The sequence below is a fragment of the Lepus europaeus genome, chromosome 19 (genome assembly GCF_033115175.1).
Source record: "Lepus europaeus isolate LE1 chromosome 19, mLepTim1.pri, whole genome shotgun sequence".
Lineage (NCBI taxonomy): Eukaryota > Metazoa > Chordata > Mammalia > Lagomorpha > Leporidae > Lepus > Lepus europaeus.
In genome coordinates, this window is record NC_084845.1 from 1,507,996 (window position 1) to 1,532,164 (window position 24,169).

General features: G+C 45.6%; 1 protein-coding gene across 1 annotated transcript in view; it reads right to left on the reverse strand.

The window, feature by feature from the left end:
- The window catches only part of LOC133748646 (uncharacterized), a 42,602-nt gene that overhangs the window by 14,288 nt on the left and 4,145 nt on the right, over positions 1–24,169 (reverse strand). The window contains exons 3-9 of the mRNA XM_062177577.1: positions 20,723–20,818; positions 18,046–19,665; positions 8,325–8,442; positions 7,972–8,193; positions 7,644–7,867; positions 3,554–3,688; positions 385–561 (exon numbers count right to left, since the gene is read on the reverse strand). Coding sequence (XP_062033561.1) covers positions 385–561; positions 3,554–3,688; positions 7,644–7,867; positions 7,972–8,193; positions 8,325–8,442; positions 18,046–19,665; positions 20,723–20,818 — 2,592 coding nt within the window. The remainder of the gene's footprint in view (positions 1–384; positions 562–3,553; positions 3,689–7,643; positions 7,868–7,971; positions 8,194–8,324; positions 8,443–18,045; positions 19,666–20,722; positions 20,819–24,169) is intronic.

Consider the following 24,169-nt stretch of genomic DNA (forward strand, 5'->3'; position numbering starts at 1 on the left):
TCTCGATCTATCTCTCTGTCTCCTTCTGTAACTCTGCCTTTCAAATAAATTTAAAAAAAAAAAAAAAAGACAAGACAGTGGTAGGAGCACATTCACGAAGAGCAGCCAATAGACCTAGAAGCAGGGCATAACTGTGCTTCCTCTCTCAGGGGCCCAGCTAGAAATGCTGCCTTTGGGTTCTGCAAAGCATTTCCATCTCCTGCCTACACATATGGAAACTATGTTTCTTGCTTAACCCTCAGTAACTGAGATCCAAGGTCAGGAAGGAAGGGGAGACTCCAGAAAATAGCACAAAGGTGGGAAGCAAGGAGGGCTTGACCAGCCAGACCCACAGCCAGAGTAGGAGGGAAACTTTAGGTGCCTCAAATGGTGGAGAGGACTTACCAAGGGAGACCAGAAGCTCACAGGTTTCAAGCATCACCTCCTGGTACAAGGTCCTCTGAGCCACATCCAACTGTCCCCACTCCTCCTGGGTGAATGTCAGGGCCACATCCTCGAAGGTCACAGACACCTGGAAAGTCAGGGGTAGTAATGTTTGCCTTTGACGCTTAGGATAAGAAGCTATCGCCCAATCACAGCAAAAGACGCAGAGACCGGAGTGCCAAACCATCAGGCACCTCCAGGGGCTGAGCCCTGTGCTGTGCTCAAGGGCCAGGGGCACACATGCTTGGAGACATGACGAGAGAACAGAGGAAGCAGAGGCTTCCACAGTGACAAGCTGCTGAAGACTGAGGCAATGTTAGAACAATACTGAGTGGGCCATGAGGAACAGAGAGTAAATCTGGAATGTCAGAGAATCGGGAAAGAATAACAAAAACAACCAACAGCATCTGAGCTTACTGGCCATCACCGTGTGTTCTGTCTCTTGCTGACAGTCTTATATGCCACCGTAACGCAACTAAAGTGCCCAGCTCTACAGAAAGAAACTCAAGCTTCAAAATCAAAACTCCTTAAATCAATATGGGCCTGCGATGTGACCTTGGGGACGTCATTTCTTTTCTTCTTCTTTTTTTTTTTTTTTAAGATTTATTTATTTGCAAGTCAGAGTTACACAGAGAGAGGAGAGGCAGAGAGAGATAGAGGTCTTCCATCTGATGGTTCACTCCCCAGATGGCCGCAACAGCCAGAGCTGTGCCGACCTGAAGCCAGAAGCCAGGAACTTCTTCTGGGTCTCCCACACAGGTGTAGGAGCCCAAGCACTTGGGCCACCCTCCACTGCTTTCCCAGGCCACAGTCAAGAGCTGCATCGGAAGTGGAGCAGCTATCTCAAACTGGTACCCATATGGGATGCCGGCACCTCAGGCCAGGGCGTTAACCCGTTGCGCCACAGCATCGACCCTGTCATTTCTTTTCTTTGAGCCTCAATTTCCAAATCAATATAATATTTCCCATTTAATCAAGAATAGTCATAAGAATTAAAGGGAAAAAATGTTGTAGAAACACTGGAGACGGGGTTGGTGCTGTGGAGTGGCAGGTAAAGCCGCCACCTACAGTGCCGGCATCCCATATGGACGCCGGTTCAAGACCTGGCTGCTCCGCTTCCAATCCAGCTCTCTGCTATGGCCTGGGAAAGCAGTGGAAGATGGTCCATGGGTCCCTGCACCCAAGTGGGAGACACAAAGGAAGATCTGGTTCCTGGCTCCAGATCGGCGCAGCTCCAGCCATTGCAGCCAATTGGGGAGTGAACCAGAGGATGGAAGATCTCTCTCTCTCTCTGCCTCTCCTCCTCTCTCTGTGTAACTCTGACTTTCAAATAAACAAATAAATCTTGTAAGAAGAAAGAAAAAAAGGAAGGAAGGAAGGAAGGAAGGAAGGAAGGAAGGAAGAAAGAAAGAGAAAGAGAGAAAGAAAGAAAGAAAGAAAGAAAGAAAGAAAGAAAGAAAGAAAAAGAAAGGAAGGAAGGAAGGAAGGAAGGAAGGAAGGAAGGAAGGAAGGAAGAAAGAAAGAAAGAGAAAGAGAGAAAGAAAGAAAGAAAGAAAGAAAAAGAAAGGAAGGAAGGAAGGAAGGGGAAGGGAAAAGGAAAAGGAAAAGGGAAAGGAAAAGGAAAGGAAAGGAAAGGAAAGGAAGAAGGAAGGAAGAAAGGAAGGGAGAAAGAAAATCAGACAGACTGGAGTGAATGGCTATAGCCCTGGAAATCAACACTGTTATGGTTTGAATAGGACATGGTTCCTCAAAACTCATGCAGAAGTTTAACCCCAAGACCTGGGTTAATGGTCAATGGACTAACGGTAATGGTTAGTGGATCAGGGTGGATTCTTGATCCAATTATCAAAGATGGATTCAGCGTGAGGTCTTTAGGTCACTGGATCTTGCCCTTGTAAGGTATTTTTAGCAACAGAATTGGTTTCTTAGGCCAAGTTTGGCCTAATTTTCCTTTCTGTCTCCTGACCACATGTGATTTCTTCCATACACATGTTCTACCGTTGCCAGCTCCATCAGATGCCAGACTCATAGGGCCACCTGATCCTGAACTGTGACCTCCAAACTATGAGCCAAAATAAACCTTTTCCTTCCCAAGAAGCTTTTCTCAGATATTTTAGTTACAGTAATCAAAAGCTGACTACTATACCTAAATGAAGTGAAATCAGCATATGAGAGAGATATCTGCACTCCCATGTTTAAGGCAATTCAATTCACAAGAGCAAAGATATGGAGTCAACCTAGATATCTATCAGCTGATGACTGGATAAAGAAAATCAGGTATATATACATAATGGATTATTACTCAGACATTAAAAAGAATGAAACCATGACTTTTCCAACAAAATGGATTGAACTAGTCAGGCCCAGAAAGACAAATATTGCAGCTTTCTCTTATTTGTGGAAGTTAATAAATAGAGTATAAAAACTGGGTAGATATCATATCATTTGGTATTTAGTTATAAATATTGCTTCATTAAATCATATCATGTATATGACAGTCACATCATGATCACTGTCATGAACCCCTCACTTCGTGATATTACTGTTTTCAAGAAAAATGTAATATATATACACATAAAGTCTATATATGCAGTGAATGTGGCAAAATATTAAAAATTATATTTTAAAACAAAAATATTTATATAAAATAAACTACAAAATAAAAATACCAATAAAAAAGTCACCTAAGGTGTTCACACATGTCTGTGAAATGGTAGGGGCTGAAGCAAGTGCCCAGGAGGATCCATAACGAGCCACCACTTCCTCTTCCCATCCAGTGCTGCTGGGACAGATCCCTAGGACCAGGCTATTTCAGGCATAGGGAACAAGAGTCACGGGATACAGCAAGCTGTGAAAAGCATAACATGGACCCTTGACAGGACATACATATAACCTGGTTGAGTAGGATGGGACATGTAAGACCATACAAGCTCACCTTCCCAGGACAAGTGTCAGTAGGTAGGAACTTCAATCAACCAAAATACCTTTTTATGGACACACAGTTCCACTTGCATGAAATACCATGACCCCGCATGTCCAAGACATCTTGCTGGAAGTAGGACTGCTCACCTGGCAAACTTCACTTTAGATGACACTCATAGGTCTACCTAGCCTGTGATGGTAGACGTACTGGTTGCTAGTTTCTGATACCTTAAGAACTGACTGCAGTGACCAGGGGCATGTAGCTGAACCTCAGTTAGCATGATGATAATAGGACCAAACTCTAAGGACTTCACAAATAAATGAGGTGATATATCATAGCTGCCTACCAGCCAACACAAAGGAAACATCAGCTATTATGACACTATTGTAATTATTTGCTCCCGTAATATCCTGGACAAAATCAACTCAGCATGGTCCTTTAATGTTCTGGCCTTCCTACATAAAAATGCCAGACCCTGTGATGTGCAAAAGCTTAGATAATTTTAAGTTCATGAGCTGGAAGCTGCACTTCCTTTGCACGTGTTGCCACGTTCACTTACCTGTCGATCAGAAGACCTCTCCCCAAAAAGCACTTCCTGTTACTGGAGATGTGGGGGTGGCACCATGTAAACACTTCTAAGTTTCTAAAGCTCACAAAAAGCTAGGAAGAACTGTTCTCTTGCTCTTCCTCGTGGACTCATGAAGAGAGCAAGTGTGATAATTCCCTTTCTTTGGCTCACTTTCCCTTCATAAAGTAAATAAAGTTTATCACACTGCATGCCGTGTTTAGGATTCTGTACTTAGAATTCTTCTCTAAGTAAAAGACAAGAATCTGGAAAATTAATTTAGGCCCAACCCAGCCCCTAACACCTGGGCCTGTGTGAAGGGGCCACTGTAGTCTAAACCAATAGGAAAGGCATCTCCAAACAGGTGACATCTAGGCCGAAACAAAGGCGCGTCCCAAAGGAAAAAGAGCAAGGACAAAGACTGGGAAATGGAAGAGAACTTTGCATGGTCAGGTTTGTATGTTTGATACCGATTTGCTTATTAATATTTCTGAAATTAATAAGCTCTGGGGGTTCTTGCCATGAATTCAGAGAATTCTGAATCCTGGCTCAAATAAACCAGGCGGCATGGTAAGTTTTTAAGCTTTTTATTCAGTGAGAGAAATGCATCAGAGTAAGGACCTTAAGGGAGGAAGGAAAGTCTGGAAATTAAGTTGGGGCCATAGCGATCAGAGAGCAGGTCGGGAGCCACGTGCAGCTGGTTAAGAGCAGCTACTACTAGCAGCTTATCACGGCAGCGAAGTGAAGGTTGAGGACGCAGGCGGTCCGAAGGTGCAGGGCAACAAGGGCAACAAAGGTCAATATGGCGAAAAAGAGCAAAAAGGAAAAAAGGGCCAGGCCCACTGTGTTTCAGGCCTTTTATCCACTTCCAAAGGGGCGTGATTATGTAGCAGGATTGGCAGGTGGGCATCCAGGTGTGGTCAGGTAGGGGTAGTGAAAGTGCGGTCTTCCAGCTCAAAAACTTAAGGTACTTAGGGGCTGGTGCTGTGGCAAGGCAGGTAAAGCCATCCCATATGGGCACCATATTGCAAGGCAGTGCAGCCATCCCATATGGGCACCAGTTTGAGCCCCAGATGCTCCACTTGCGATTCAGCCCTCTGCTATGGCCTGGGAAAGCCCAAGTCCTCAGGCCCTACTCCCATGTGGGAGACCAGAAGTGAAGAAGCTCCTGGCTCCTAGCTTCAGATTGGCCCAGTTCTGGCAGTGGTGGCCATCTGTAACTCTGTCTTTCAAATAATTTTTTTTTTTTTTATTGACAGGTACTGTGACAGACACAGTGAGAGAGAGAGACAGAGAGAAAGGTCTTCCTCCCATTGATTCACTCCCATTACTAATGGCCGCTATGGCCGGCGCTGCGCTGATCCGCAGCCAGGAGCCAGGTGCTTCTTCCTAGTCTTCCATGTGGATGCAGGGACCCAAGCACTTGGGCCATCCTCCATTGCCCTCTCAGGCCACAGCAGAGAGCTGGACTGGAAGAGGAGCAACCGGGACTAGAACCTGGTGCCCATATGGGATGCCGGCGCCGCAGGTGGAAGATTAACCAAGTGAGCCATGGCGCCGGCCCCCTTTCAAATAAATTTTAAAAATCTAAAAAAAAAAGGCCTAAGTAGGGGCCAGTGCTCCTGCACCCCACAAGCCACCAAAATCAGCACCACAGGGACAATGTTGAGATCTGCTACCAACAGGGGCACAGCTTCACCAAAGGACTCTGCCCAGGAAGACCCCAAAAACAAATTTGCACTTCTATGCCTCTAATGTGGCAGTGACTGCAGAAGTAGCCTCAAAGAGGTAGAAGCCCTCAAGTCTCCGTCCCATTGTCCTGCCCATTAACACGTGACTACCTTTTAGCTGAACCAATGTCTTCAGGAAGCAGTTTCTCCATGGAGTTTCCTGTCCCAAACTGAACTGCAGCCTTTTCTTCCTTCTCTAGTCAACCCCACCACCACCACCACCACCACTCTGCTCCTTTCTGGTCCTGATCCTCACTGCAAAACCTTCTACGAGTGGCCATTAATATCTCTACTTGGCCGGTGCCGTGGCTCAACAAGCTAATCCTCCACCTTGCGGCACCGGCACACTGGGTTCTAGTCCCGGTTGGGGCGCCAGATTCTATCCTGGTTGCCCCTCTTCCAGGCCAGCTCTCTGCTATGGCCCGGGAAGGCAGTGGAGGATGGCCCAAGTCCTTGGGCCCTGCACCCGCATGGGAGACCTGGAGAAGCACCTGGCTCCTGGCTTCGGATCAGCGCGATGCGCCGGCCGCAGCGGCCATTGGAGGGTGAACCAACGGCAAAAAGGAAGACCTTTCTCTCTGTCTCTCTCTCACTATCCACTCTGCCTGTCAAAAAAAATTTTTTAAATAAATAAATAAAACATCTCTACTACTGACTGAACACTCTGGAAATCTCTGCCAAACAACCCAGGCCACCACGAAGTTCAGCATCCCACAAACTCTCCCCACAGAGAAACAATACAGCCAGGCCCCACGCCACCCTGCAGCAAGGCTGGTCCTTAATCTGATTCCCAATAAGAATCTCATTTCCACCGAAACCTCATCAGCCTGGCCTTTCTGCCTTCACATTTCTACCGGCTGAGCCCCATCAGAGTTGCCTGACACACTCGGCTTACAACACTCTAGGCTCTCCCTAGCCTTCTCCTTCAAATTCTTCCAACGCCTGCCAGCAAATCGATTCCAAAGGCTCCTCCCAATCTAAAGGTGTAGTTCATAGTGGCAACCCCATTTTCCCACACCAATTTTCTGTATTAGCCCGTTTCCCATTATTTTCTCTAAAACACCTGAGAGGAGTTTCATTTGTTTCAGCTCATAGTTTGAGGTTACAGGACTGGTTGGCCCCACAGTCTGGAGTCTGGCTAATGATGGGTGTGGAGAAAGGATCATGTCCTGAGGTAAGCAGAGAGAGTGCAGCTGGGAAGACCTTGAACCCTCTGAGGGCACACCCCCAATGACCCATGGGCCCCACCTCTGAGATGCCAACTTTAGTTCCAGTCTCCACCCTTAATCAATCATTAGATCAAGGCATTGGTTTAGGGGCCGGCATTGTGGTGCAGCAGGAAGCAGGTAAAGCCGCCTCCTGGGACATAGGCATCCCATATGGCCTCCGGTTCAAGTCCCAGCTGCTCCACTTCTGATCCAGCTCCCTGCTAATGTGCGTGGGAAAGCAGTGGAAGATGGCCCTAGTGCTTGGGCCCCTGTACCCACGGGAGAGACCCAGAGGAAGCTCCCGGCTCTTGGCTTGGTTTGGCCTAGCCCTAGCTGTTTTGACCATTTGGGGAGTGAGCCGGGAGAGAGAAGCTCTCTCTCTAACACTGCCATTCAAATCCACAAAATAAACCCTTTTTAAAAAAGAAGATGTTAAACAGTTGCATGAGTTTTGGGACACATCCTACTCAACCCGCAACAGCTGGATGCTGACGAACATGGGGAAAGCTGAAGGAGACAAGGTCAGCGGTAGAGCCTCGAGGCCACAGTCAGGGTTTGCATTTATGAAGTGCGATGGGAGCCCCAAGGAGGCATCACCAGTCCTTCACCTTCCGACTGAGCACTGTAAGAGTTCGGACAGCGTCAGGGGACAGCGATAAAGTGACAAGCTACAGCCGCTGTTCATAAAAAAGTGACAACGACAGGAAGACATCGAGTGGCTTCTAGGCTTACAGCCTACCCGGATCTCTCCGATTTGGCAGAGAGGCTGCAAAGCCAAAACCCCATCCACTCACCTGCTCCGGGTCCATCAACGCCGCCGCCATCCCGGGACGCTGAGGACCCAGCGGGGCGCAGATGACCCCCAGCCCTTCTCTGCCCTGGGTGCAGTGACCTCGGTCGGCTGTCGCACTCAGAAACCCAGCCTCCGTGCCAAACGCGCACAGAGCGCACGGCACCGCGTCCGCGGTGGACACAGAGGGCGGGTGTGCAGGCTGAGGTCCCAGCTACAGACACGCTGCTAGTACGAGGGGAAGTGTCAGGCTACACAGACGAGCGCATGGTGGACGCACTCCTCACTCGAGGCTGGAAATACGCTCGGCCCTGCTCTCCACTGCCCACAACCTGTCAGGAACAGCCCGGCACTGGAAGATGACGTTTCCGCCGGGGAGCCGGAAGTCCCGCCTCCGCTCGCGTGGGCCGCAGGGATCGCTCCTGTCCCGGGCGGTCCCCGAGCGGAGCACGCCGCGGCCGTACGCGGCAATGCTTTCTGGGTAATGTAGTCTTTTCCCGCAGAGCCGGCCAGCTGCGAGGAAACTTTCGGAGCGCAGTCTTCCGCCAGGTCTCCTTTTTAGTGAGCAGAAACCTGTGTTCACGGGGAAATAAAACCTCGGGAGACCGGGACATTCCCCCCCGAATCGGGGCAAGTGCAAAAGGCGAGCCTGGGCCTCCACTGGGTCCGTGACTTCCCTGCCCACGTTGCCTCCTTTTCAGGATCTTTTCCGAAAAGGATGCAGAAAACGATGCCAGGGAGTCTCAGGGAGGAGGTTACGGAGAACACGCAAGGTGAACCGCAGTCGGTGGCTGCGGTGACGCCTTAGGGAGAAGGGAGGACAAGGGCGGTAGCACTGCCCAAGTGTCATTCCGGGGGTCAACGTGAGACACAGCGAGAACGTAGTTCAAACGAGAGTGACTTGGCTCAGAAGTGGGGACATGGAAGGAACTGGGAAAAGAGACCGCATGGCTACAAATGCTTTAAGGCAGAGGATAATTAGGCAAACAAATGATGTAGGCAGCGTGGGAGACTGCATACAGAAACAGGTTCTTCCTCCAACCTCGGACACTCGGAAGAATGCATTACCTGTGGCCCACTATTGGTTGTGCCTGACACTTTTCAAAAGTGTCCATGACAAAGACTTGGAGGACTAACTACCCTCCTAAAAATCCCACCAACACAGCAGTCCCTCAAGTGCCTGGTTACTACTCATCTACTAGGACCAACTGCTGCGCCATCCACGGCTCTCCACCTTGTCTTGCATGGTACACTGACATCCTGGCTTTGGAAGTAACATATCAAGGGCTGACTTACTTTGCTAAACTCTTAAAATGTAGCCCCTCATTAATGTCTTGGTTGAATTATTGGCCTGCCAAACTTATTATTTATGTACATTGAGATTAGAACGTCATGGGACGTTCTAATTGAAAAGATAATTTATTAGTTTCCAAAAGAAAACCATGCTAGGAGGGGCCACAGACGGAAGCACCAGTGTGGAGCAAAGGACTGAGAGGAAAGCATGGGGAAGAGCCTTTACTGGGGCTGGTGCCGCAGCGTAGCAGGTAAAGCCACAGCCTGCAGTGCTGGCATCCCACATGGGCGCCGGTTAGAGTCCCAGCTGCTCCACTTCTGATCTAGCTCTCTGCTATAGCCTGGAAAAGCAAACGATGGCCCAAGTGCTTGGGCCCCTGCACCCACATGGGAGACCTGGAAGAAGATCCTGGTTCCTGGCTTCAGATTGGTGCAGCTCCAGCTGTTGCAGCCATTTGGGGAGTGAACCAGCAGATGGAAGACCTCTCTCTCTCTCTCTGTAACTCTGCCTTTCAAATAAATAAATCAATCTTTAAAAAAAAAGGATTTAGAAAAAAAGCCTATCTCGTGTGACTTCACTGAGACAAAACAATAAGAAGTGCCTTGTTTCTTCTGGACTTCACCTAGTGAGTCTTTTGTTTTTGAGTTTGCTTTGTATCTTTGGGCTGTAAAAGATCACTGCCATTGGGTATGAAAAAAAATCTAAGTACTGTGAGTCATCCTAGAAAACCATCGAACCTTGAGGAAGCCGTCAGGAAACTAAGAGGCATCCATTATGACCTCTAGAATCTTGTACATGTGTCCGTAACAGTCCATATGCATTCTCTTCAAGGTCAACATACATCATGTATGGTGCCATCCATATATACATTTGTGGTGAGCAATGGGAGAAAACCCAAAACTATAATTTGAAAACCCTGGTGTATGTCCACTCACCTAATCACACATACACCAAGGGTCTACTATGTAACAGGTTGCAGTGTGTCCAACATGGGCAACAAGGTCAAAGTTAGGGAAGGGTATGTGTCCACCACCAAAGCCTGGAAGAGGAGTGACTACTTCTCTTTTGAGGATATGAGGCATAGAGAACTGGGAAATTTCTCTTCCATGCAGAACATAACCCTACAGCATCTACAGATCACTGTTATCCATTCCTAGAAATATTTGTGATACTCAAAATAGAACACTGAAGGACTTTCATTCCTCCAGGTAATTTAGAATTTCTATCCAAATGTCAAACTATCAAAGAGCCATGACTTCTGTCGATTTTCTGAGTCCTTTGGCATCATAAACTAAGCAAACACAAAAAAAAGGGGGGGGGGGGGAGGGAGTGCACAGCGCTATGGTATGGTAGGCTAAGCCTCTGGCTGTGGTGCTCGCATCCCATATGGGCACTGTTCTAGTCCCAGGTGCTCCTCTTCTGACCCAGCTCTCTGCTGTGGCCTGGGAAAGCAGTGGGAGATGGCTGAAGTGCTTGGGCCCCTGCACCCACGTGGAAGACCTGGAAGAAGCTCCTGGCTCCTGGCTTTAGAATGGCTCAGCTCTGGCTGCTTCGGTCATTTGGGAAGTGAACCAGCAGATGCAAGACTTTTCTCTGTCTCTTCCTCTCACTGTCTGTAACTCTACCTCTTAAATAAAAATTTTTAAAAATCTTAAAAAAGAAAAAACGAGAATAAAGCAATTGAGAAAATTTAAAAAATCAAAATGAAAACACATTGGATAAGCTCAACAGATTAGAAATGGCAGAGTGGGGCTGGCACTGTGGTGCAGCAGGTTAAAGCCCTGGCCTGAAGCGCCAGCATCCCATATGGGCACCGGTTCTAGTCCCAGCTGCTCTTCTTCCGATCCAGCTCTCTGCTATGGCCTGGGATAGCAGTGGAAAATGGCCCAAGTCCTTGGGACCCTGCACCCGCGTGGGAGACCCAGAAGAGGCTCCTGGCTCCTGACTCCAGATCGGCGCAGCTCCAGCCGTTGCGGCCATCTGAGGAGTGAACCAGTGGATGGAAGACTCTGTCTCTACCTCTCTCTGTAACTCTGTCTTTCAAATAAATAAAACAAATCTTAAAAAAAAAAAAAAGAAAGAAATGGCAGAGGAAACCCGGAAGATCCTGGCTCCTGGCTTCAGCTCAGCTCCAGCCATTGTGGCCATTTGGGGATTGAACCAGCAGATAGAAGACATCTCTAACTCTGCCTTCCAAATAAATGAATATATCTTTAAATAAATCAGTCTTTTAAAAGGTGCGTGAAAAAATAAAAGCTCAATAGAAATAATTAGTATGAACAATAGAAACTAGACTGGAATAAAACAAAATTAATTACTGAGATGACAACTTGAGGAACCTAACAGTAACAAAAGACCTACCATTCATGTTGCAGAAGTTGCTAAGAAAAGAGAAATAGGGGGGGCAGTGCTGTAGTGCAGTAGGTTAATCCTCCGCCTGTGGCACCAGCATCCCATATGGGTGTCAGTTCTAGTCCCAGCTGCTTCTCTTCTGATCCAGCTCTCTGCTATGGCCTAGGAAAGCAGTGGAAGATGGCCCAAGCACTTGGGTCCCTGTACCCCCGTGGGAGACCCGGAAGAGGTTTCTGGCTTCTGGCTTCGAATTGGCTCAGTTCCAGTTGTTGCAGCATTTGGAGAGTGAACTAGTGGATGGAAGACCTTTCTCTCTCTCCCACTCCCTGTCTGTAACTCTAGCTCTCAAATAAATAAAATCTTAAAAAAAAAAAAAAAAAAGGAATGAAAATATTTGAATAATGGCTGAAAATTCCCCAAATTTTGGAAATAGCAAAAACCTAGATAAAAGAAAGCTGAACACTACAACTGATGTTGTGGCACAGTGGATACTGCCACTTGCAATGCTGCAAACACCGGAGTGCTGATCCAAGTCCCTGCTACTTTGCTTCTGGCCCAGCTTCCTGCTAATGCAATGCAAAGACAGACGACGGCCTAAATGCCCGGGCTTCTGCCACCTATGTGGGAGCCTCAGACAGCATTCCTAGCCTCCGCCTTCTGCCTTGATGGACGTTCTCTCTCCCTCCTGTCACTCTGCCTTTCAATTAAAATTAATCAATAAACCTTTTTTAGTATTTTTTTAAAAGAAAAAACTGACCACTAAACAGTGTAAAAAATTCCTTGTTGGACACATCACAAACTTCTGAATGTAGCTTAATAGAAACAAGGGCCAGTGTCATGGCACGGTGGAAAAGCAACATCCCATATGGGCACCTGGTTTGTGTCCTGGCTGCTTGATACCCAATCCAGCTCCTGGCTAGTGGCCTGGCAACAGCGGGAGATGGCTCAAGTGTTTGGACCTCTACCATCCATGTGAAAGACCCAAATTGAAGCTTCTAGCTCCTGGCTTCAGACTAGCTGTGTTGGCCACTGTAATCAGCAGATGGAAGCGCGCGCGCTCTCTCTCTCTTTTATGTACCCGCATGGGAAACTGGGAAGACACTCCTGGCTCCTTGCTTCCGATTGGCACAGCTCCAGCTATTGTGGCCAATTGGAGAGTGAACCAGCAGATGGAAGACTTCTCTCTCTCTCTCTCTGACTCTCCTTCTCTCTCTAATTCTTTCAAATAAATAAATCTTAAAAAAATAAAAGACAAAGGGGAGGGGAGGGGAGACTGGGTGGATGGACACATTCAGAGGCCAGCACTATGGTGCAGTTGGCTGATATACCAGAGCGACATCCCTTATGAACACTAGTAAACCAGTGGAATCCAGCTGCTCCACTTTCAATACAGCTCCCTGCTAATGCACCTGGAAAAGCAGCAGATGACTCAAATACTTGGGTCCCTGCCACCCACATCAGAGACCTGGATGGAGTTCCTAGTTCCTTGCTTTAGCCTGGTACAACCCTTGCCATTTTGAGCATTTGGGCAGTGAATCGTGGATGAAAGATATCTCTTTTTCTTTCCTCTCCTTCTGCAACACTACCTTTCTAATAAATGTTTTTAGAAATAGAAAAACAAATGACACATTACAACCTGCAAGAGCAATGATTCAAATAGTGGCAGATTTCCCATCTGCAACCACAGAAAACAAAAGGAAGAGACTGGTGCTAAGAAAGAACTTTCAACCCCAAATCCTATATCCCACAAAAATATTCTTCAGGGATGAAGGGAACATAGATATTTTCAGATTAAGGAAAACAAAGAGAATCTGTCACCAGCAGGCCAACCCAGAAGACTACAAGAAGTTCACCAAACAGGAAGGAATTATCAAGGAAGAAAAGAACAATGGGATGGGTAAAGGATGATGCGTCTCACGATTTGTCACCTATATCTGATAGCTGAAGGAAAAACTACATCTGAGGGGCTGGCGCTGTGGCACGGCAGGTTGAGCTGCTGTCTGCAGCACTAGCATCCCATATGAGCACCAGTTCGAGTCCCAGCTGCTCCACTTCTGATCCAGTTCCCTACTAATGTGCTTGAGAAAGCAGTGGAAGATGACCCAAGTGTTTGGGCCCCTGTACCCATGTGGGGACCTGGATGAAGCTCCTGGCTCCTGGCTTCGGCCTGGCTCAGCGCTGGCTGTTCAGCCATTTGGGAGGGGGTGGGGGATGAACCAGCAGATGGGAGATCTCTCTCTCTTTCCTTCTCTCTTTGTAACTCTGCCTTCCAAATAAATAAATCTCTAAAACAAAAACAAAACTACATCAGCCAACATGGTGCTCAGTGTATAAAAAGAATATTTCTGAAACTTACATTGAATGGGAAGGTAAAGAAAATTGATGGATGTAAGGTTCCTATAACATCAAAGTGCTAAATTATAGATATCATTGAACTGTGATTACACATACATTATAATAATTAGAACCAGCACTAAAAAATACAAACAGATATACTAAAAATATCAAATAGAATTCTAAAAGTTGTTGATGCAAATCACAAGACAAAGACATAAAGACAGGAATAATAAACAGAATACAAAAACAATCCAATCATAAAAGGGTAGATGTAAGTGCTAACATATCAATAATTATTTTAATCTTAAAAGGTCTAAATATACCAATTAAGACAGACATGCAAAATGGATAGGATGATCCAAGAACATGCTGATCATAAAAAAAAAGTTACTTCAAATGCAATAATAAAGGTAAAGCTTAAACTGAAACAGTGAAAAAAGTTAAAGCCTGAAAACATTAATCAGAAAGTGCAGGAGTAAAGTATACTTCAGGACCAAGTAACGTTAACAGGAGCTGGGGGGGCGGGGGGGAGCCACTACATAATGATACAAGGATCAATACACCAAGAAGGCAAAGCAAGGCTACATGTGTATGTATCAAAATTACAGCTTTGAATTAAGTAGATACATATAACTTAAAGGAAGGCTAACTCTCTAATAGTTAAGGACTTCAACATTCCATTCTGAGCAAGTGATAGAAATACTAGACAGTAAGCCAGCAAAGATATATAATATCTGAGTACACCATCAATCAATGAACAGAAATTTCACCCAGGGGCCAGCGCTGTGGCATAGCGGCTAAAGCCGGTTCAAGGCCCAGCTGCTCCACTTCCAATCCAGCTCTCTGCTGCGGCCTGGGAAAGCAATGGAAGATGGCCCAAGTCCTTGGGCCCCTGCACCTGCGTGAGAAGACCTGGAAGAAGCTCCTGGTTCCTGGCTTCGGATTGGCGTAGCTCTGGCTGCCAATTGGGGAGTGAACCACTGGATGGAAGACTCTCTCTCTCTCTGCCTCTCCTGTGTAACTCTGACTTTCAAATAAATAAATAAATCTTTAAAAAAAAAAATGTCATCCAGTGAAAACAGACTACACATTCTTTCAAGCAGCCATATATAACAAGACAGACCACCAAATTCTGGGACATTTTAAAAAGTCAACAAATTTAAAGTGAGAGAGCAAATGCAAAAACACACTAATAATCAATAAGAAACAGCAGGAAATACTGCAAATACTAGGGGGGTCAGCTTTGTGGCACAGTGGATTAGGCTGCCTGTGACACCAGCATCCCACATCAGAATGCCAGTTAAAGTCCTGGCTACTCTGCTTCCAATCCAGCTCCTGCCAATGTGCCTGGAGGAGGCAGTGGAAAATGGCCCTGCCACCCATGTGGGACACCTGATGGAATTCTTGGTACCTGGCTTTGGTCTGGCCCAGACCTGGCTGTTACAGCCATTCAGGGAGTGAACTAGATGAAAGCGTGAGCATGCTCTCTCTGTTGACCTGCCTTTCAAATAAATAGATCTTACATTTACAAAAAGGAAAAACACCCTCAAATTAATAATCTAAAGATCCACTTCAAGAAATTATTAATAGCCAAGAACATAAAACATAAGGGTATAAAGAGCAGAAATCAGTGTACTAAGAAAACATAGAGGAAAAATCAGTGATGTAATGTATTGGTTCTTTTTTTGTTTTTTTAAAGACCTTTATTTATTTGACAGGTAAAGTTACAGTGAGAGAGAAAGGTCTTCTGTTGGTTCACTCCCCAAATGGCCACAATGCAGGAGCTATGCTGATCCGAAGCCAGGAGTCAGGTGCCTCCTCCTGGTCTCCCACGTCAGTGCAGGGGCCCAAGCAATTGGGCCATCCTCCACGGCCCTCCTGGGACACAGCAGAGCTGGACTGGGAGAGGAGCAATCGGGACAGAATCCAGTGCCCCGACCAGGACTAGAACCTGGAGTGCTGGCGCCGCAGGCAGAGGATTAGCCTAATGAGCTGCAGTGCTGGCAGAACATTGGTTCTTTAACATAACAAATGATATTGATAAATGTCTAAGAAGAATGATAAAGATCAAGAAAATGGATACATTTTGTGGGCCAACTTTGTGGCACAATGGGTTAACAGGATGGATACATTTATAATATCAGAATAAAAGGGACTATAAGTAAACATCCTGATGTCATCAACAGGATAATAAAGGAATGCTTGAAACAATGCTGCAAATTAGAAATTACAATTGTTACAATTCCTTGAAAAGAACTATGATAATTCATCCAGTATGAAACATTCTGAATAGTTCTAAACTTATTAAATAAAATACATAATCTAAAAACCAAAAGAAAGAGTCTATAGGTCCAAATAGTCCACTGGAGAATGCTACCACATATCAAACAACACCAGCTCTACAGACTGTCTTTCAGATAATTGAAGAGAGAGTATCTTCCAATTCAGGAGTGTGTGAGTGGGATGGCTACCTGGACATTAAAACAAGACAATGACAGCAATTTCACTGATGAAATTAGAAGAAAGTACTAACAAATGCAACATGTAATATAATAAAAAACTATTCCACATAGCCAAGTGGTGCTTACTCCCAGGATGAAAGGCTGGCTCACTACCTAAAACTCAATGCAGTACATCACAACAGACAACTGAGTAACTGCATGATCACAGCAACCGATGGAGAAAAAGTTTCTGACAAAATCCAAGTCACTAAAAAGAAACTCAGTAAAATACTAGGGTAAACTTTCTGAACTTGAATGAAAACTGTATGAGAAAATTTATAACATCGTACTAATGAGAGACTGAACATTTTTGCCCAGTATCACAAACCAGGTATGGAAGATTTCTTACTATCCCTATTTGGCATCATAGTGGAAATCATACTGAAAGAAGTAACTCAAGAAAAATAAAGGTACACAGATGGGAAAGAGGAAATACAAGTGTCTCTATTTGCATATCACATCTCCACACATAAAGTCCCAAGGATTCTCTGAAAAGAAGTAGAAACCTACAAGCGAATTTAGCAAGGTTGTAGGATGTCAAAAATTTTTAAAGTGATATTTCTGTATATGATCAAATACCATGTAAAACTTTTTATAATACTTATTTATTTGAAAGGCAGAGTGACACAGATGGAAAGACTAGAGAAACCTCCCATCTAATGGTTTACTCCTCAAATGCCCATGACAGCCAGCGCCGGGCCAGGCCAAAGCCAGGATGCAGGAACTCTATCCTAAGTCTCCCACTTGAGTGGCAGGGTACCAAGCACTTGGGGCATCATCTGTTGCCTTCCCAGTAACTTTATCAGAATGATGGATTGGGACTGGAGCAGCCAGGACCCAAATTAACACATCCAATATGGGATGTTGGTGCTACAAGTAGCAGCTTACCTGACTACACCACAATGGTGCTCCACCATGTGAAGACTTAAGCTTTGTATATAAATATCATTTATAATCACTCAAAGAAAAAATGAAGCTATAAATCTAATTTGAAATGTACAGAAGCTATACCCTGTGTGTTATATAAGAGAATGAAATAAAACAAGGAATACTTAGATACTTCCATGTTCATGAACTAGAATACTGAACACAATAAAGCTGATTCTCAACAGAGTGATCCACAGATTTAACATATTTTGTACTGAAATCTGAGGATGATTTCTTTGTAAAAACAGAAAATCTAAACCTAAAGTGTTTATGGAAGGTCAGAGGAGCTAAGAATGCAAAATCAATTTTAAATAGGAACAAGACAATCACTTACCCAATTTTAAGATTTACCACATAGCTACAGCAATCAAATATACAATCAAATTGGGATCAAGAAAGTATTCTGAATGTTTTGTGTTTAAAACCACATACTTCTTTTCTAAAAATCAAATAGTTTAAGTGGTACAATAAAATGTGCCCATTCATATGTTTCCTTGGCTCCTTACATATAAGTACTTTAGAACTCAAGTCTTCATATTTCTCATGAAAATTGTGTCCCACAAGAAGAGAAACAATGTTGTGGAACATGGAAGATACCTGGTAAGTTTCCAAATGTTCCTACAATATTCTACCTCTCTTGACCCTAGGCCGCAATGGATGCATACACAAGACACGCGTAGAGCACCAAGGCCCTCTTCCACACCAATAAACTAGGAACTCCATGATCTAGTGTCACAGACTCAGCACAACGCTGTGAAGCAGTGTTTGCATTTCATTTTCTCTTCTCTCCAATTATGATCTCTTTTTTATAAAAATTCCTGAGATAACATCGTATTGTAAGGAGAAAGAGGAAGTTTGGTTTTCCTATTTGCACAATAACTAGTGGGTCTCTCTGTGACTTCTTAGGAGAATAAGGCTTATAAGCTGGGTCAATTGCTAATAGAACCGTTTAGATGACCAGTGATGTTCTGCAAATAGATTTTCTCAGAGTGAAGACACTTGTGGGGTTTCTCTGTGATAAGAATGGTCAGACAGCACACAAGATGTTTCCTTCTGCAAAAGATTTTCTTTAGTAGTTACATTCAAGAAGTCACTCCCCAAAAGTAGTTTTTGGATGCTGACAGAGGTTTGCTCACTTGCAAAAGGTCTTCCTACTTCTGCTGCATTGACAGGGTTTCTCCCAGTATGCATCCTTTGATGCTGAATAAGGGATGAGCTGCGACGGTAGGCCTTTCCACATTCACTGCACTCATAGGGCATCTCTTCAGTGTGGACAATGGAGTGGCGAATGAGATTTGTGCTCCAACAAAAGGATTTCCCACACTCGACGCATTCGTAGGGCTTCTCTCCGCTGTGAGTCCGCTGGTGCCTTGTGAGGCCCGACTTGCGGTTGAAGGCCTTTCCACACTCTGCGCATTCATAGGGCTTCTCTCCAGTGTGGATGCTGAAGTGCCGAATGAGGTCTGCTCTATTGCTAAAGGATTTCCCACACTCTTGGCACTCAAAAGGTTTTTCTCCAGTGTGGGCCCTCTTATGCAAGATGAACGTAGAGCAGTGGGTGAAGGCTTTCCCACATTCATTGCACACGTAAGGCTTCTCCCCGGTGTGAATCCGCTGGTGCCTCTTGAGGTATGACCTGTGGTTGAAGGCTTTCCCACACTCTAGGCACTCAAAGGGCTTCTCCCCGGTGTGGATGACATAGTGGTGAATCAGGGCCGCACTCTCACAGAAAGCTTTCCCACACTCACTGCACTCATAGGGCTTCTCCCCAGTATGAGTCTGCTGGTGCCACATGAGGTAGGACCTGTGTTTGAAGACCTTGCCACACTCGAAGCACTCATAGGGATTCTCCCCACTGTGGATGATGTAGTGGCGGATGAAACCAGGCCTGTCTCGGAAAGCTTTACCACATTCTTTGCACACAAAGGGTTTTTCCCCAGTGTGGCTTCTGTTATGTAAGACGAAACTGGAGCGGTGAGTGAAGGCCTTCCCACATTCACTGCACTTGTAAGGTTGCTCTCCACTGTGAATCCGCTGGTGCTGCGTGAGGTGTGACTTACGATTAAAGGCCTTCCCACACTCCATGCACTTATAGGGCTTCTCCCCAGTGTGGACCATGTGATGCTGAAGGAGGTATGCACTCTTGCTGAAGGTCTTCCCACACTCTGTGCATTCATAGGGCTTCACCCCAGAATGAATCCTCTCATGCTGAGCAAGGAGGCGTTTCTTGTTAAACACCTTCCCACATTCACTGCATTTAAAGGTATTTTCTTCTTCCGGAATCATGGGACATTTACCTGGCCCATGGGAGTTCTGCTCACCGACAGTGCTTCCTGGAGCAGCTTGCTCCTGTACACTCCAGGAACACAGGTCTTCAGCTGTCCCTAAAACACCATCTTCAGGGATCATTTTCCCAGGAAGCTTCTTGCTCTGGAAGTCAACCCCTTGTCTCAAGTGTCCTTCCTGCCTTCCTGATGCCCCATCCTGATCCTTGGCTTGTACCAGCTGGGAGTCTCCTGAGGCTCCTTGGTTTAGTTGTCCCTGGAGTGAAGCCCCCTCAGACAGGGCTGGCTCACATGTGTTAGGTTCTGTGTTCTTGTGTTTTCTTTTGTCATCTAAAAGAAATCCAATACACAAAAGGGATTGTTCATAATGACAAAATAAAACCAGAATTTTAGTGAAAAAAGTTATGTTGACAATAATGCCTCTATGTGTTTGGTTATGTTCTTTTAAAATGTTATTTATTTATTTATTTGAAAGGCACAAAGACAAGCAAATAGACTGGTTTACTCTGCAAATGTCTACAGTAACCAGGGCTGGGCCAGACTAAAGCCAGGAATCTAGAATTCAATTTGCGTCTCCCATATGCTGGATCAAACCCAAGCACTGCAAATATGGGATGCAGGCACCCCAAGCAGTGTCTCAACCACAATATCAAATGCTCACATCTACGTTACTCTATCTCCAGGTCTGCAACTTCTTTTCTGGTCTTGGATTCTTGATTCCTTGAAAGGGAGATCAAGTGAAAAAAGCAGGGTGAAGTATCAGAGGATCTGGAATGCAAGTACCTCAACTCCAGACAGAATATTTACAAAAGCTAACTCACTTTGGGCCCATAGATAGTTTGTTCTAAAGGGATGACTCCAGCTAATGGCTCGCCACAACAGAAGACCAAGGAGTGCAGCTTTTAACCCTTTGAGCACATGACATCAGTTGAACATCTGGAAAGGGGCTGAAGTGAGCCCAAAAACAATGATTCAATCAATGGCTATGTGTGTGAGGTTCAACAACTGAACACCAAAGCTCCAGTGACCTTCCTGGGTTGGCAACCCTCCTTCCCCACACTGCCACATAGAGATACCAGGGAGACAATGAGTTCCTGAATAACAATGCTTCCTGATGGCAATCCTTTCAGTCCCGTTTTGTACCTCTTCTAATTTGTGTCCTTTAACTGTAAAAAATATAACTGTTTTCTACGTCTTTTTAGTTGATTATAGAACCTGCTGTTAATTTATTACATTACAAATGTGTTCAGAAGAGTTGGAAAGATCTGGCAGTTTTGGGGTATGCGTCATGGTAATTGTGTTAAGCCACCACTTGGGATCAAGGGGCCCATGGTTTCTTCTGGTCTCAGGCCTGCAGGGATTAATACTTGCCCATCTTGGCTCCTACCTAGACAGGTGCTTTGGAAGAGGTGTTTCTTCACTGTCCACAGCTCCGGCCTGTGCTCCGAATGGCAGATCAGCTCAGGTCTGGGAACAGGACACCCTGTTCAGGGAAAAAAGTGGACAAGGATTTTTGTAGAAGGAAATAGAGATCTTCAATCTAGTCTGGATGGGACTTCAGGATGAGGATTAGATCTCAGAATGGAGCTGTACCCATCAATACAAACAAAAAATTGTCATGTACCTAGCAAACCAAGGGCATGCAATGCCATGCTACGATAGTTTTTTTTTTTTTTTTTTTTTAAGATTTATTTATTTATTTGAAAGAGTTACACAGAGAGAGAAGGAGAGTCAGAGAGAGAGAGACGCCTTCCATCTGCTGCTTCACTTCTCAATTGGCTGCAACAGCTGAAGCTGCGCGGATTTGAAGCCAGGAGCTTCCTCTGGGTTTTCCTACTTGGGCACAGGAGCCCAAGGATTTGGGCCCTTTACTATTGCTTTCCCAGGCCATAGAGAGAGCTGGATTGGAAGTGGAGCAGCTGGGACTTGAATCGGTGCCCATATGGGATGCTGGGACTGTAGGCAACAGCCTCACCTGCTACACCACAGCCCCGGGCCCTACAATAGTTTTTAATGATTAATAGTAAGCCTTCATTTTAAAAAAAGACTTATTTATTTATCTGAGAGGCCGAGTTACAGAGAGAGAGAGAAGGAGAGACAAAGATCTTCCACCCACTGGTTCACTCAGCAAGTGGCCACAACAAACAGGGCTGGGCCAGGCCAAAGCCAGGAGCTTCTTCCAGGTCTCCCACACGGGTGTGCAGTGGCCCAAGGACTTGGGACATCCTTCACTGCTTTCCCAGGCACATTAGCAGGGAGTTGGATCAGAAGTGGAACAGCTGGGACTCAAACTGGCACCCATATGGGAGCTAGCACCGCAGGCCATGGCTTTCACCTGTTGAGCCACAGCACTGGCCAATAGTAAGTCTTAAAATTACTATTTATAGAGGTAGACATCATGGAATAATAGATTATGCTACCATCTGGGATGCCTGCATCTCATATAAGAGGGCCTAGGTTCAAATCCCACCTCTACTTCTAATCCAGTTTCCCACTAATACATAACCTGAGACGCAGCAGATGATGGCTCAAGTACATGGTTTCCTGCCACCAACTGTAGGGGACCCAGATGGAGTTCTAGGCTCCTGGCTTCAGGCAGGCCCAACACTGGCTGCTGCGGGCACTTGGGGAATGAATCAACAAATGGAAGATTTCTCTCCCTCTCTCTGTCACTCTCAATAAATGCTTTTACTTAAAAAAAAAAAAAATACTATTATAGGGGTATGATGATATTCAAAGGCAATACTGACTCTTCATTCAAAACAAAGCATTCATCATCAATGATCTAACTTTTAAAAAAGATTAATTTTTTAAAAAGATTTATTTATTTTATTTGAAAGGCAGAATTACAGAGAGACAGAGAGAAGTCTTCCATCTGCTGGTTCACTCCCTAAATAGCCACAATGCCTGCAGCTGAGCCAATCTGAAGCCAAGAGCCAAGAGCTTCCTCCAGGTCTCCCATGCAGGTACAGGGGCCCAAGCGCTTGGGCCATCTTCCACTGCTTCCCTAGGCCATAGCAGAGAGCTGGATCAGAAGTGGAGCAGCCAGGACTTGAACTGGTGCCCATATGGGATGCCAGCACTAAAGGCTGTGGCTTTACCCACTAGGCCAACTCCAAAGGTTTATTAATTTAATTGAAAGGGAGAGTTACAGAGAGAGAGAGAGACAGAGATCTTCCATTCACTGGTGCACTCCCCAAATGGCTGCAATGGCCAGGGCAGAGCCAGGCTGAAGCCAGTAGCCAGGAACTTCATCCGGGTCTCCCCCATGGGTGGCAGGAAGAAAAGCATTTAGGCCATCCTCCACTGTGTTCCCAAGTACATTAGCAGGGAGCTGGATTGGAAGTGGAGTAGCCAAGACTCGAACTCCTGCCCATATGGGATGTCAGCATTGCAAATGGTGGTTTAACTCACTGTGCCACAACGCCAGCCCCCTTTTTAAAGATCCCAACTGAAGTTTTATAGCTCTCTTCCTGTGAGTCATAAACTAAATGGACTTAAACTAAATGCCCAAGAACACACTGAGGCACAGGCAGACTGAGTAACTCGGCCAGGACCACACAGGTTTTAAGAACACCTGGGAGTCTGTCTGCAGACTGTGGTTGCCCAAGCATCACACTAAGAAGGAAACAGAACACCCCACCACCCTGAGGGGCCAGCAGGAGAGACTCTGTAGAGGGTGATGGTGAGGGAGCTCCACAAGCAGACAGACTCATCCTGAGGGGGCAGGGGGCAGGGCAGGGGCAGATTTAGTGACTGAATCTCAGCCTTTCATGAATCACTGACAATTTTAAGTGGCAGGTGTTTGGCCTAGTGATTAAGATGCCACTTGGCATGCATACATTCCATAGCAGAGTGCCTGGGTTCGAGTCCCGCTTCTGCTCCCCATTCCACCTGCTAATGCCTACCTGGGAGGCAGCAGGTGATGGCTCAAGTAGTTGGGTCCCTGCCACCCATGTGGACGACCCAAATTGAGTTCTTGTCAGTTCTTGTCATCTAGCATTGGCCTTGCCCAGTCCTAGCTGTTGCAGGCATTTAGGGAGTGAACCAGTAGATGGGAGAACTCTAGCTCTCTCCTTTCAAATAAATTAAATAAATAAAAATTAAAGGGAAAAAAGTCACATACCTGTCCTGCCCTCCCCAAAAGCTTTATTAAAAAAAATCTTTTAAAAAGGAGATCCCAATGATACATTGCATAGACATTTACAGAAATATCAGACAGCAAATATTCTCATCAATATTTCACACACAAAAAACTACTAAAAATATACTCTGACAGCCTCATCAAATGAAGATGTGTCTACAGTATGCAGCAAGCTAAATTCGATGAGGGACTCGCTGCAGTGTTTATATTTTCATTAATTTGTTGAGAGAGTTAAGGGAACATGAGCAGTCCCTGCAACAAGCTAGATACCTCAACAGTACTCCAGGGACATGTACTGTGATCATTAAATGCTTTTTTTTGTTTTTTTTAATAACAGTTTGAAAGGCAGAGTTACAGACAGAGAGAGGCAGGGACAGAGAGACAACCGTGACAGCTGGAGCTGGGCTGACCCAAAGCACAGAGTCCCGGAAGGGGAGCAGCTGGAACAGGACCCGGTGCCCATATGGGGTGCTGGCACCGCAGGGGGCGGCTTAGCCTACTATGCTATAGCACTGGCCCCTTTAATTGCTTTAAAAATGACTCTTTACTTTTCCTAGGTTTCCTACAAAGGGAATGCTACATTGCTCTGGTAAATGAAAAACCCAGAGTCACTGGCCTTGATGGCAGGTCCCCATGAAAACCAGGCAATGAAATAAAAAATCAAAATGGTGTTCAGTCCCAGCAAGTTCA